Consider the following 13,172-nt stretch of genomic DNA (forward strand, 5'->3'; position numbering starts at 1 on the left):
TCTATTAAGGTTTATCAATTTTGTTTAACTTACCAATTTTTAAAATGGCTTCAACAATAATCATTTATTTGGCTCTCCTTTTAGGGTTGATTTTTTTATTCCAGGAGTCTCTGTGGTTGGTGGGTTTTCAATATGCTCCAGTCCCAGACTGCTAGAACAAGAGAGAATGATAGAATTGGCAGTGAAATATACAAACCACCCTCCTGCCCTCTGGGTTCACAATACGGTAAGCAAACTGCCTGTTTAAACTCGATGATGTGGGAATCTCTGCCACCCACAAAATTTGTGTTAAGTTCATTCGATTCACCTAAGAAACCTGGGCTTGAATGAAAGGGTACTTGTCCACAAAGAACTTCTAAGAAAGGTCAAAGAAATTTTGATGCATTAAGTATGAATCAGAGACTTTGGGACCTGGAAATATTTTCTGGGTCACGAAACGGTATTCAGTTGAATACTGCTTTAGAATTAAAATATTTTATATTTTAGACAAGTTCTAAAAAGTTGGCTCTCTGTGTCATATAAATGGTAAATCTATAAATCAGATTATTTTGTCTTAACCATCCTAAATAAAGGGAATTAAATTATTCTGTCATTTTTGGAGGGGAAACTATCTGATTACATAGTACTGCTTCTTCCCAGAGGTGAGCACAGCTAAATCCACGGTGCCATTGCCTCTCCGTTTCAGTGTCTGGAAAGCTCTTCACTTGGGATTCTGAGAGAGAATCCAATTTGACTGCTGTTAATAACTCTTACTTCACCACAGGGCTCAACACAATCCTAAAGAAGCTGCCTGTCATTACCTACTAGAACGCTGATAACAAAGAATGAGCTCAGAACAGATCAGTTACTTATTGCCTTAGTTTTTGACCCTTCTATCCTTTTCACTTTTTGCCTTTTCTATCCTTTTCCTTTCACTTCCTCTTCTTTACAAGAGTGTCTTCTGTATTTACCAACAACCTCTATCCCATCCCAGGCATTTTCTTACCTTATTTACCAAAAACACATAGCAGTACAAATATGGCTTCAAAAACAGCATTTTCCTGTTTCCTGGAAATCATTGAGAATCAACAAAGGAAAAAGAAAACAAAAACTCTATTTTCAGCAAAACTTGGAAACACACTCTAGTATATTTTTAAACGTTGCAGAGAATTTTGGGGTTTCTGTAGGAACCACATGGAAATAAGTAGAGGAGAGAGGCCAAGAATAGCAAATTTCATAGAGCACCAACAAAAATACATGAGGGAGTGGGGTGGGAGTTACAGCTCTTGTCTGCGAAAGAGGGTATGGAAACACAGTTGAGTTTTGTGACTGTAGAAGGCCCACCCAGACGCAGCAAGGTTCAGTTAGGAGAGAAAGCATGCAAAGAATCACACAGACAAACCATGTTTGTAGGAACTAATGTGTCCTGTAGTAGCTGAAGAGAGCTTTTGTGTTGTGAAAACCAGCTAGCTTAGGATGCTCTCTGACCCATCCCCCAATATGGGACCCTCTTGCAAACAGTCCAAAAAAAAGCTCAGTTCATTTCAATCCCACGAAAGAAATCAAGACATGAGTAAATAGAGAGATGTACTGTGTTCATAGATTGGAAAACTCAACATAGTAAAGAAGTCAGTTCTCCTTAAATTGATTTATAGATTTAACATAACACTAATCAGAATCTCAACAGGATTTTTTATAGATATGGACAAAGTGATTTTAAAATTTGTATGGAACGAAAAAGGAGCTAGGATAGCTAAAACGATTATGAAAAAGAATAAAGTGAGAAGATTCACATTAATCAAATAAGGCTAAGATAAAGCTACAGCATTCAAAACAGTATGGTATTGGTGAAAGAGACACATCAAATAATGTAACAAAATAAAGAGTTCAGAAATAGACTGACATATATGGTCACTTAATTTTTGACAAAGGTGCTAGATTCAGTGGAAAAATTGAATGGCAAAAGGATAACCTTTTCAACAAATAGTTCAGGAACAATTTTGCATCTAGATGCAAAAAACAACCTTCAACCTAAACGTAAACCTCATGCTTTATATTCAGAATTAACTCAAAATGGGTTGTAGATCTAAATGTAAAACATGGTACTATAAAAGTTCTGGAAGAAAACAGGAGATATTTGGAACTTGAGAGTAGATAAAATTCTTAAGCACAATACCAAAAGCAAGATCCATCAAAGAAAAGATTGATGATAGGACATGGTCAAAATTAAAACTTTTTCTACAAAAGGCATTTAACACAATTTAAAACCAAGTTACAGACTGGGAGAAAATATTTACAAATCAGATATCTAACAAAGGGCTTGAATTTAGAATATATAAATAAATCTCAAAAGTCAACAAAAAGAAAACAAGCAACAGTTTTTTAAATGGACAAAGGATTGAATAGACATTTCACTAAAAAAGGATATGAGGATGGCAAATAAGCAATGAAAGGTATTCAAACATCATTAACTCTGAGGGAAATGTAAATTAAAACTATATGTTGTGGGATACCACTACAGATCTAGTCCAGTGTCTAAAATTAAAAATATTGACAATACCAAGTACTGGCAAGGATGTGGAGCAACTGGAACTCTCATATATTGCTTATATTGCTAGTGGGAATGCAAAATAGTGCAGCCAATCTGGAAAACATTTTAAGTTTTGTATAAAGTTAAACATACACTTAACATATGATCCAGCATTACAACTTCTGAGTGTCTTAGAGAAATGAAGGCTATGTTTATATAAAAGCATAACATGAATATTTATAGCAGTTCTACTCATAATTATTTAAAACTTTTAGAAACAACCCAAATGTCCCTCAGCAGGTGAATGGATAACCTGTGATATATTCATACAAGAGATGAATTATTGATGCACACAACAATGTGGGCGAATCTCAGAGGCATTCTGTTGAATGCAAGGAGGCAGTCCCAAAAGGTTACATACTGTAAAATCCCATTTTTATCACATTCTGGAAGACATAGATATAATGATGGGAAACAAATCAGTGGTTGACTGGGGTTGAGATGACTGTAAAAGTAGGATCGATAGCACAGGGGAATAATTTTCAGGGGGTGATGGAACTAGTATATGTTTTGATTTTGATGGTTGTTACCCAGATCTATATGTGTGTTAAAATTTATAGAACCGTATACCAAAAGAAAAAGATTTCTGTTAAGGAAATTTTAAAAATAATTTTTAAAAAATGTGCAGGAGCAACACAATATATTCTTCTGGTTTACACATCAAGTTATGTCTGTCCAGGATAACCCCCAGATGCCTGTGTAGGCATTTCCATTGTAAATGTATCCTGTCACATTTTTACCCTGCAACCTTTTGAGTCTCTGTCAGTGTGGCCTCAGCTGCCTCATTCCTTTTTGGATTCTCTGTGGATTTTCCATTCATTACTGGCTCTAGGCTGCTCCTAGAGGTGCTAAAATATGCTGCTGGGGTGAGAGCAAAGAGGTGTCCACATGCCCCTTGCTCAGAGTTGAAATAAGCATAGCCATCCCAGCTCCTAGTGCCATGAACATCTCCCCATCCTCCCTGTTATCCTTAGCTTCTCAGGCAACCTGGCCTGGTCCCGGTCCACAGCTTCCTGCTTGGTTTCATGCCTCATTGGCATTTCAGTGAAGGAACTTATTCTTATAGGCTGTGGAAAATCTCAAAGTGATACTGCTTGAATGCACATCCTAATTCAAGTGCCTGCTCTACTCTACCCAGTGGGAGTTGCAGACAGCCTTTATGAAGTCAGATTTTTCTTGTAACTGTTTTCAGGTGGCTATTTTCCTCCTGAGGATTTGTCTTATTAAGCCATTATAGTGGACAATGGAGGCACGTGAGTGTCTGGGTGGCAGCAGGCTGCACTGTTGTGACATGGAATGAAGTGCCATAAATGTCTTCCTTTATTTTATCTGCTTTGGCTCAAGCTCTTGGCAGAGTAAAGGGTTCTAGACAGCTATTGTGTGCTTAGCTCCAGTTGCTGTGGAAAGGCTGTTTATTTCACAAGTAGAAAATCTATACCAAAATTAGATACATTGCTGTGTAATTGAAGGTAATGTCCTTTTACTCACGTACATATTACAGTGTACAGTACTTTGAGTCTTGTGTTCATGTTACTCTCGCAGTTTTTATTAATCAACAAAAAGACAAAGGTGGCTTTTAATTCTTCCCAGGTGCTACCAAATCAGAAGACAGACCTCCCGAAGATTATTTTGTGTCAAGATAAGACAGGCTTCTTGAGTATTATCTTCCCCTGGGGCACATTTTCTTGCCAACTTTAGAGTTGAAAATACTCTGGTTTCTGAAAACAGTAACCTAGAGGCTTTCTTTGTTGTCATTACTAAGCATGCCAGAGATGGCCATTGGAGAAAATTATTTCAGTCTCTTTCACTCTGATTCTTATAGATAAAGAGAGAATTGCACAGGCAAGCAAGAGAGGGAGGGAAGGAGGATATAGGAGATGAAATTCATTGTCATCATTAGGCAGAGCTTCTTGTATCTTAAATTCTATTTTTGAGACTTGAAAGGAAAGAATATTTTAAAGCACTGTGGTAGCCACTGTGGCAATTGCGAGATTTTAGTTATTCCTAACTGAATGTTCCCTTGCTGCTAATTTCTTTTGTCAAAAATGAAAACCCACTTATCACCATTCATGTAAAAATCTCCCACATATTTAAAATAGTTAAGTTCAGACATTTTTCCCTGAGAGAAAGGGTATCCATTCATTTAACAGTTCTTTACCAAAAAAGACATGTTTTTGTGAATTCAAATAATTTTCATTTTTCTTAGATATTCTCTAAATTTAACTCATCTTTAACCTGCAGAGCCCAAATGAAATTCATGTCCAGAAGTACTTACTGCTCACCTGACGTGCAAGGTGCCAAGGTGTGAATGCTAAGGGTCTGGTTCTCAAAAAGCATGTGATATGTTATTACTTCTTAGGAGGGCATTCATTTAGTTGATTTATGCCAGGAACATGTAATGGGAGAAACCTATGCTCTTAATGTAAGTTTCTTGATTCCTGGAATCTGTTTTTTAGTGACAGAGGAGCAGGAAGCTGGTATCGCCAGCACTTTTTCTTTTGTGACAGCTGCAACGGCCAAAATTCCTTCTTAGAGCCGGATACTAGCGAGTTCCCCCTACTGTGAGTCAGTCCATGTTCAGACCAACCCTGTGAGATGGGCAGTGCAGGTGCTGGCACCCGTTTTCCAGGAGTGGCAGCAGAGGCTCAGAATTTAAGGGACTTGCTGGATTTCATAGGGGCCATGATTAAAATTCAGTCTTGACTCCTAGATCAGTGGTTTTTTCCCAAACAAGGGGTTACCAACTCTGTCAGATCCAATGCCCCTTTCTAGAACTGTCCTGAAATGAAAATGATAGTTAATGTAATGTACCCATAGTTTTTTTTTAATAACATAATTCTCTAACTGTAATACAAAGGAGAAATAAACGAAAGTGATCCATAATCAAAGAATATGTATTTTAAAATACAAATGGTTAGGCAGATCTAACTTGAAGACAGAATGAAGTAATCAGATGCCATTCCTAAACATAGAATCACCATGAATACACTGTCTACAGATGCAGATGATAAAGATATGTTGTGTGGGTGACACATGTCACTAACTGGAATGTGGTTTTCCAGAACAGTGAACATGCTTGGTCAAGTTCTGAACACAACAAAGTGCAATCTACATTGTGGCTACTGAGTTTATTTGTAAAATGAGCTAGGGTCTAGTCTCAGATCATTATAAACCAGTTTTCACCTGTAAGAACGTCTTTTGGGCCATTCCCAAGTCATTGTGCAGGACAGTCTTGTGCATTGTAGATAATGGTGTGCTGGCAAACCAGCTATCTGAATTTATCTGAGTTGTATCATTTGCTGATTTCTGTGCTGTAAGTACTCCTACAATGGCTGATTTCAAACTACCAGTAGAAACTTTCTTACAAAATTCCCGTAGAATTGACCACCAGCTTAGTAGGAGCCAGCTCTGGGAAACCATGAATTTTGTAGGATCTCTAGCGTCTCTGGCCCTGCCCTTTAAATGCCAGTTGGATTCCCCAAATAATTGTGACAATAAAAAATGTCATCACAAGTTTCCCAAACACGTTCATCAGAAGCAGTAGCATCCCCACTGAGAAAACCAGTACGTTCAACTCTGATCGTATTTCAGGCATAAGTGACCTCACCAAATAGTAGGTGTGTGTGATACTCCCTGTGTGTGTGTGTGTGTGTGATAGGTCTATGTGATACTCCCTGGTACGAAGCCTCTGGCTGCCTGTTCTTGTTTCTCTAGGGAGAAGGGAACAGCACTGAACAGTATTGCAGGGCTGGTCTAAGCCTGTAGAGCTGGTCTGGCTTTGCCTTACTGAGGATCAAGAGGGAGCACCAGTACTTACACTTGTCAGCCTTGATGAACCCAGGGTAGGCAGTCTAGTGACATTTGCCACATCCTGTTTCTCAGCTTTGGTTAGAACACAGAAACACAACTCAGATAAAGGAGACCCATGCTTCAGAGCTGTCCCCTGCCTTTGAGTCCATTGCCTCTTTCCTCAGTCCAGTTCCTTGCCTAAGAAGTTAACAAATGGTAAAATCACTGAAGCACATCTCCTTTTCTCAGTATTGGAATGGCTGCTCGTTATGGATTATGAAGGTGGATTAGCCTATGGCCTATAAAATGAGCAGGTGGAATTAATTCACAGGGCCTCGGGAAAATTGGGAGCAAGCTATAAAAATAATCCTAAACACTGATAATACGGGAGATAGACCCAGTTTTATTAAAGTAGAACCTTTGGTTTAAGACCTGTGCTACAAAAGACTAAAAGATCTTTTCTTTCCTGCCTTAGTGTACACTTGACTCAGAAGTGGCTGTGAGAGTGGGTGGAGAGTTCTTCTTTGACCCTCAGCCTGCGGATGCCTCTAGAAACCTCGTGTTGATTGCAGGAGGAGTCGGAATTAACCCTCTGCTTTCCATCCTGCGGCACGTAGCAGATCTCCTCAGAGAGCAGGCAAACAAAAGAAGTGGATATGAGATAGGAACAATAAAACTATTCTACAGTGCAAAAAATACCAGCGAACTCCTGTTTAAGGTAAAGGAGATAATAGCTTGTGTAAGCAAACTTGTGTAGTGGTATTAATTGTTCATGAAAGTTTTTTCTCTAGGTTCTGTTTTCTCTGCAAAGGTTCAAACAAAAGGCTTGGCAAGGTTTAATCATGCTCAAATGAGAACTAACCAACACACCTTACCCAAGACAAGTGAAACTGCTAATGTTGAGCAGGCCACCAGTTAAGTGACAGGAAAGGGTAGGTTTTGGTGGGATGGAATCTGGAGGTTAGATGAACAGAAAAGTCACAAGGGTCCTGAGATTCCAGTCAAGAGACCTACAGTGTACTGGTGTATCACAGGGGTAGGTAAGACTTAGGCAGTTTGGACCCAGCTGGGTAAATGAAACCCCCGTCAGTTGCATCTGTTTAAACTAAGTGCATTTGATGAAGAAAGCTTTCACTGGGGATTGCTTTGCAGCTGCAGGAATGAACAAAAGAACAGAAACAGTTAAAGACACAACTGTGGTCAGTGAAACTGCTGCTTAATTGCCAATGCTTGAGAAAAAGGAAAAAGAAAAAACTCCCGGAGAGTTGGTAATATGCTTGTTAGCATATTCAGATTTCAATTAAAGCCAAATAGCCCTCTGTAGTCTGAATGCTCTGGCCTGCTAGGCTGCAAACAATGTCTCTCTAAGTAGAGAGCAAGAGCAGCAGACGTGTGCAGAATGGGAGTCGAGGTTCAGCCTCAGTGGTTGTGCACATCTGTTTTGATTTTTAAAAATTGTAGTGTGACCAAGTATGTTTGACATTCCAGAAAAATATCCTTGATTTAGTAAATGAATTTCCTGAGAAGATTGCATGCAGTTTGCATGTTACAAAACAGACTACACAAATCAGTGCAGAACTCAAGCCGTACATCACGGGTGAGTCCCCTAAAGATATTTTGACTGTCTCCATGCAGTTATTTGATGGACACACCAGTTGGTTGAGCGTAGATGCTTTATTGTTGGAAGTTGCTGGCTGGGAATGTCACTATCTGGGGAATTGGGGTGACTTCTCCTGGAAAAATAGATATTTAGTTGGATTTACTCATTATATACAGGTTTCCTATTGCCTATGTTAAAAGTGTACTTTTCACACTTTTTAAGAGGCCTTTGCATCATCACTGTAGTATACTTACAAATAATTTATATTCCAGATTTGGCTGAATTGATTCCATTTGCCATTAATGGTCATTTAAACAACTCATAATTTCCTCTGAAAGGATTTTTATAAAAACAGTTACTTCCTTTGCTGAAGGCAGTTTGTATCTCCATCAAAGACCACCAGTAAGCTAGCTGGCCCTTTCTGCAGAGTGCGTTACGATGAGCATCCCACTTTGCTTGCTTAGGTTTAGGAAGCCTGGAGATGCACTTTGCTTGGGTCTGGCCCCAGAGGCCAACAGGAGCCGTCCTATGAATGTCTTAAGAAGACTAGACTCACTGAGCTTGCACATAAACACTGTAGCTGAATTGTGGTTAGTCCTTCCTCATTTGCTGATACAACCATGTCTGTTAATTTGGTGTTTATTCTGGTTTTTGGTAGAAGGAAGAATAACGGAGAAGGAGATAAGAGATCATATTTCAAAAGAGACTTTGTTCTATATTTGTGGCCCACCTCCAATGACAGACTTTTTCTCCAAGCAACTGGAAAACCACCATGTATCCAAAGAACACATTTGCTTTGAGAAGTGGTGGTAGGAGGCAGACACAGAAAAGATAAAGAGGTGAGATCTACTCAGGAGATCTCCTGTCCTTTGTGGCATGATTAATTTTTTTTATCTCTACTTGAGTTGTCTTATTTTTTAAGGCTGTAAACGTATTGACCAGCTGGATAAAAGCCAGCTGGCAGACTTAAATGATCAACTTTTTGCAAAGACCTCAGTGATCAAACTGTTTTTTACTACACTGATTTTCTTTTATTAACAACGATTTAATTGTCTCATGATGTACCATGATTGGTCAATATAGATTTTTCTTTTGTCTTTAGGCAAAAAAAAAAAAATACATACTTATGTCTAATCATAGGAACATGTGATTTTGAGTGTAAAATGTGGGCTAGCTTTAAATTATTTGACAGCCATCTATATATCTTATGTTTAATAAAATTATAATTTAAGTACAATCTTAATTATTTTACTTTGAAAATTCTTTTTAATGCCTTTGTTTACTGTACTATGGCCTGCAGTCTTATTTGGTACATCAAAGTTAAGTTTGGACATGGAAAATTGTTAGGAAAACTGCTTTAGGGAGTTAAATATCCAGCATATTTGCTTTTTTGTTAATGAATATCGTAAGTGTGTATCCTGACTAATTGTTAGTTTCTTCTTAAATGAAACCCTTTCTGTGTCTTGGCTGTCTGCCTTAACGCTGTAGGAGGCAGCTTCTTGCTTGGGACAAAGGCATTGGTGGTGTGTTCCATGTTGAATCTGCCTTCAGTGCCTGGGCTGACTGGCTATGGAAATGTACTTAGCATTGATTAGGGGGTAGAGAGCTGTTTCTAAATCCTGCTTTTCTACTTTTATTTCACTCATTTGCCAGAGTTGTTCTTGGCACCAGCAGCTCCTTAACATATAGTTGTTGAATGACTGAAAGAAAGCAACTAATGTTTTAACTCCTTGCTAAGTCTGAGATTGGGAGGCAGTCCCCTAGAGTGGATACAGAGAATGGTGGAGCCTTATCCCAAAGCTGCTCTGATGAAACTGCTAGAAAGCAGATTGTAGTTCTTTGTTTAGATTTTTAAAAATCCAAAAGAAGTCCTGACTGAGGCCAGGCCATTCCTTTTATGACAAGTAGTCCTGGGCCCAAGGTTGCCTGCATAAGAGATCACAGGAGGGTGAAGGGAGCCTGGGAAGAAGGACAGATGAGTGCTGGAGACCTAGGAGCTCCAGTTGAGATTCTGTTCTGGAGCTGATGAGAGAAGACAGGTTATCCTTTCTTATCTTTGTTATTGCAGGCCTCCCAGGGACTTCTGGGCTTGAACTCATATGATTCATGGGACCTGAAGATGACTCTAGCTTCTGCCCAGTTTTGAGTTTTGTCAAGTTTTAAGCAGAGATCAGTTGTCAACCATTTTGATCCCAGATTTGAATTTGGGGAGGGAGGAGCCGTTGACCTGATGGGAATATCATAATCCATTCAAGGAAATGGTCATCAGTACCTCAGAGGTGAAGGAAATATGTGAAGCTCTGGGCCACTACAAGGAGCCCTAACTTATCAGTTGGCCCCAAAGTGCCTAGGATGAGGACATAGGAGCATGATGAGATGCAAGGATGTGGGATTATCAAGGGGCACTTCTACCAACTGGTGAAGGCAGTTGGCAGGGGAGGACACCTAAAGGTATGGGGAAAGTACGTAACCCAGGCCTCTCTGTGTCAGGAGTGGAGGTGCAAGGTGAGCATCTCCAGTGCAGCATGGGACGGGAGGATTGGGAGGTGTTGCCTGCTGCCTCTGACCAGCACCACACTGGCTGTGTGCTTGCTGTTGTCAGAGAGCAAGGGTCACCTGTCCTGGAGATCCCAGCTCTGCCTGCCACCCTGTTGCTGACTCAGTATTGGCAAAATTGCTGAGATGGGCCTTTGCCTGGAGTATTCATCCTTTCAGTGCTATCATTCTGGTGCTAAGCGCTGAACAGCATTTTCTGGTCTGGTGGAGAATGTCCTCTTGCTCTTGCCTGCCAGGCCTGTCCTGATCTTTTTGGTACTTAAATTGAGCTAACTTCAGCCAGAGTGACTTGGAATTCATAGTGCGGTGGCTCAGAGTATAGGCTCAAAAGCCCTTGAGCCAGATTGCCTAGGTTCAGATCTCACCTATACTACTTACTAGGTAGATGACCTTGAGTAAGTCACTTAACTGCTGTATGCCTCATTTAAAATTACACACTTAAAACTACATGTAAAAGGGAGATGGTACTGCTACCTACCTACTACCTGATAGGGCTGTTACGGGGATTGAAGGTGATTGTACATGTAAAGTGCTTAGCAAAACACTGCATGTGTGTCTTGTCATTATTAATTTGCTATTCCTTGTCCTATTCAGAAAGGATTTCAAGAGGCTGGATGCCTTAGATGTGGTCTAACTTGAAATCTTCATGTGGGTGTGCGTCTGTGTTGTTTATTGCTGTGCTAGGCACAAAATAGGTACTTCATCAATATTTGTTTCATGGGTGAAAGGGCCTGCTCAGAGTTGATGAGCTGGATTAAAGTGACTTCTTAAGGATCCTCTGGCTCTATGACTTTGAAAAAATGTTTCTTCTTTTGACGTGAGACCCTTTCACAGCCTACTCAAGAGACTAGGTTAATCTGATATTTGTATCTTTCTCAAATTTTATTTATATTTTTTCAAACATACAACAAAGTAGAGATAGTAAAATGACTTCTCGTGCATCCATCACCCGGCTTCCATGACTAGCAGCATTCTGTTTTTGTCAGCGCTCAGCTTCTTTGTGGGGGTGTTCTTCTTGCTGGTGTGTTTTCAAGCAAAGCCTAGAAATTATATCATGTCACCTGTAAATTCTTCAGTATATATTTCTAACAGATACATCACCTCAGCAAACCACAATACTGTCATCATACCTAACACAAGTGACAATGATTCCTTAATACCCTCGAAGACCCTTCTGTGTTGTTTCCTCATGGCCTCAAAAGTCCAAATATTGCATTAGGTTAATGTCTTTTAAATTTATTTTAATTAATGGCACACTCCTTACACTCCTACACATGTACATGGACACTTTTTTCCCCCATGATTCATTTGTTAAAGAAACTGCCTTATTTGTTCTGTAGGCTTTCCCACGTTTTGAACCTGGCCTGCTGTATCCTCAGGGTGTTGCTTGATCCTCCCTCCTCTGTGTTTCATGTAAACTAGTAATTATATCTAGAAATTGTTTATATTCAGATTCAAGATTTTTTTTTGCAAGTCTACATTATAAAGTGATGTGCTTCCTATGGCATCACACGAGGCATATAATGTCTGTCCCACTTTTAATGCTGTTAAGATGGATCAGTGGTTTCAGCATTTGTCAGCCTGAATCATCCAATATAATGGTCTTCATCAAACTTTCACCTAATTGTTTTAGCAGCCATTGATCATTGCTGATAGGTGTTTTTTCATTAAGGGTTAATTATCCATTTCTGTTATTCTTCCTGCATATATTGTCTATGATTGCTCCATATAGAACTTTCCCTCATCAGCTTTGATTCCCCTGAAATGAGTCTATAAAGAAAAGGCAGGATTGATGCTTGATTTATTTCCTTTTATTTATCAGTTAGCATACTATGTGTTGGTGCCTTAGCAACCTTGAGACGACCAGTGAGATTATTTAAAGTATCATTATGAACTCATGGCTTTTTATACATTTGATTGTTTTCGTCCATTACAGTCATGACTATTTGTTGATGTTCAGCATGTTTTAGGTCCCCCCCGTTGTGTCAGTGGTTCACATTCAATCATGGTGGTTGATGAGGTTCGGGGCTCTTAACATGTGCAAAAAGTTCTCTAATAAACAGGTGGGAGGAAAAGGAGATGAGTGTGGTGTTAAGAAGCCTCATGAAGAAAGTGTTTCATAGAGGATGGATTGGCTAGCTGTGTCATGCTGCTGATAGGACAGGAAAGACGAGGTCTGATGAGTGATCATTGAGTGGCCATTGATTTGGCAACTGAATGGTCATTGGTGATCCTGATAAGATGAATAGTGGGAGTGAAAACAGTGAAATAGGTTTAGGAGCAATTCAGAGGAAATCAATTATAATGAATATAGATAAATTGTTAAAGAGAAGAAAAAGATGGAATGGTAGCTGGAAAGGGAAGTGGGGTCAAGAGAACATTTATTGTACTCATTGGGTTGTTTTACTTTTTAAACTTTTTGTTTTGAAGTAATTTTAGATTTACAGAAGAATTGCAAAGACAGGGTTCCTCTACATCCTTCATTCAGCTTCCCCAAATGTTTAATGTAGCTGTGGTATATTTATCAAAACTAGGAAATGAACAGTACAGCTAAGTTGGTACAGTACTATTAACTAAAGCACAGTTTTCGTTTTTTTCAAGATGAGTGAAATAACAGCCTGATTATATGAAAAACCATGAAAGAATCATTCAGTGGGA

General features: G+C 39.3%; 1 protein-coding gene across 12 annotated transcripts in view; it reads left to right on the plus strand.

Annotated features, from left to right (window-relative positions):
* The window catches only part of OXNAD1 (oxidoreductase NAD binding domain containing 1), a 62,212-nt gene that overhangs the window by 32,626 nt on the left and 16,414 nt on the right, over positions 1-13,172 (plus strand). For 8 of the 12 annotated variants that reach the window (XR_012095597.1, XR_005241921.2, XR_012095596.1 and 5 more), the window contains exons 7-10: positions 85-226; positions 6,834-7,076; positions 7,847-7,955; positions 8,617-8,797. Coding sequence is in view for 8 of the 12 variants with exons in the window: in XM_038002926.2 (XP_037858854.1) it covers positions 85-226; positions 6,834-7,076; positions 7,847-7,955; positions 8,617-8,771 (649 nt within the window). In the remaining 4 variants the exon portion in view is untranslated. Of the gene's footprint in view, positions 1-84; positions 227-6,833; positions 7,077-7,846; positions 7,956-8,616; positions 9,202-13,172 lie in introns of those variants that run through there. The other 4 variants (XM_038002924.2, XM_038002923.2, XM_038002925.2 and 1 more) reach the window with 1 other exon arrangement.

The sequence above is a fragment of the Chlorocebus sabaeus genome, chromosome 15, assembly GCF_047675955.1.
Source record: "Chlorocebus sabaeus isolate Y175 chromosome 15, mChlSab1.0.hap1, whole genome shotgun sequence".
Lineage (NCBI taxonomy): Eukaryota > Metazoa > Chordata > Mammalia > Primates > Cercopithecidae > Chlorocebus > Chlorocebus sabaeus.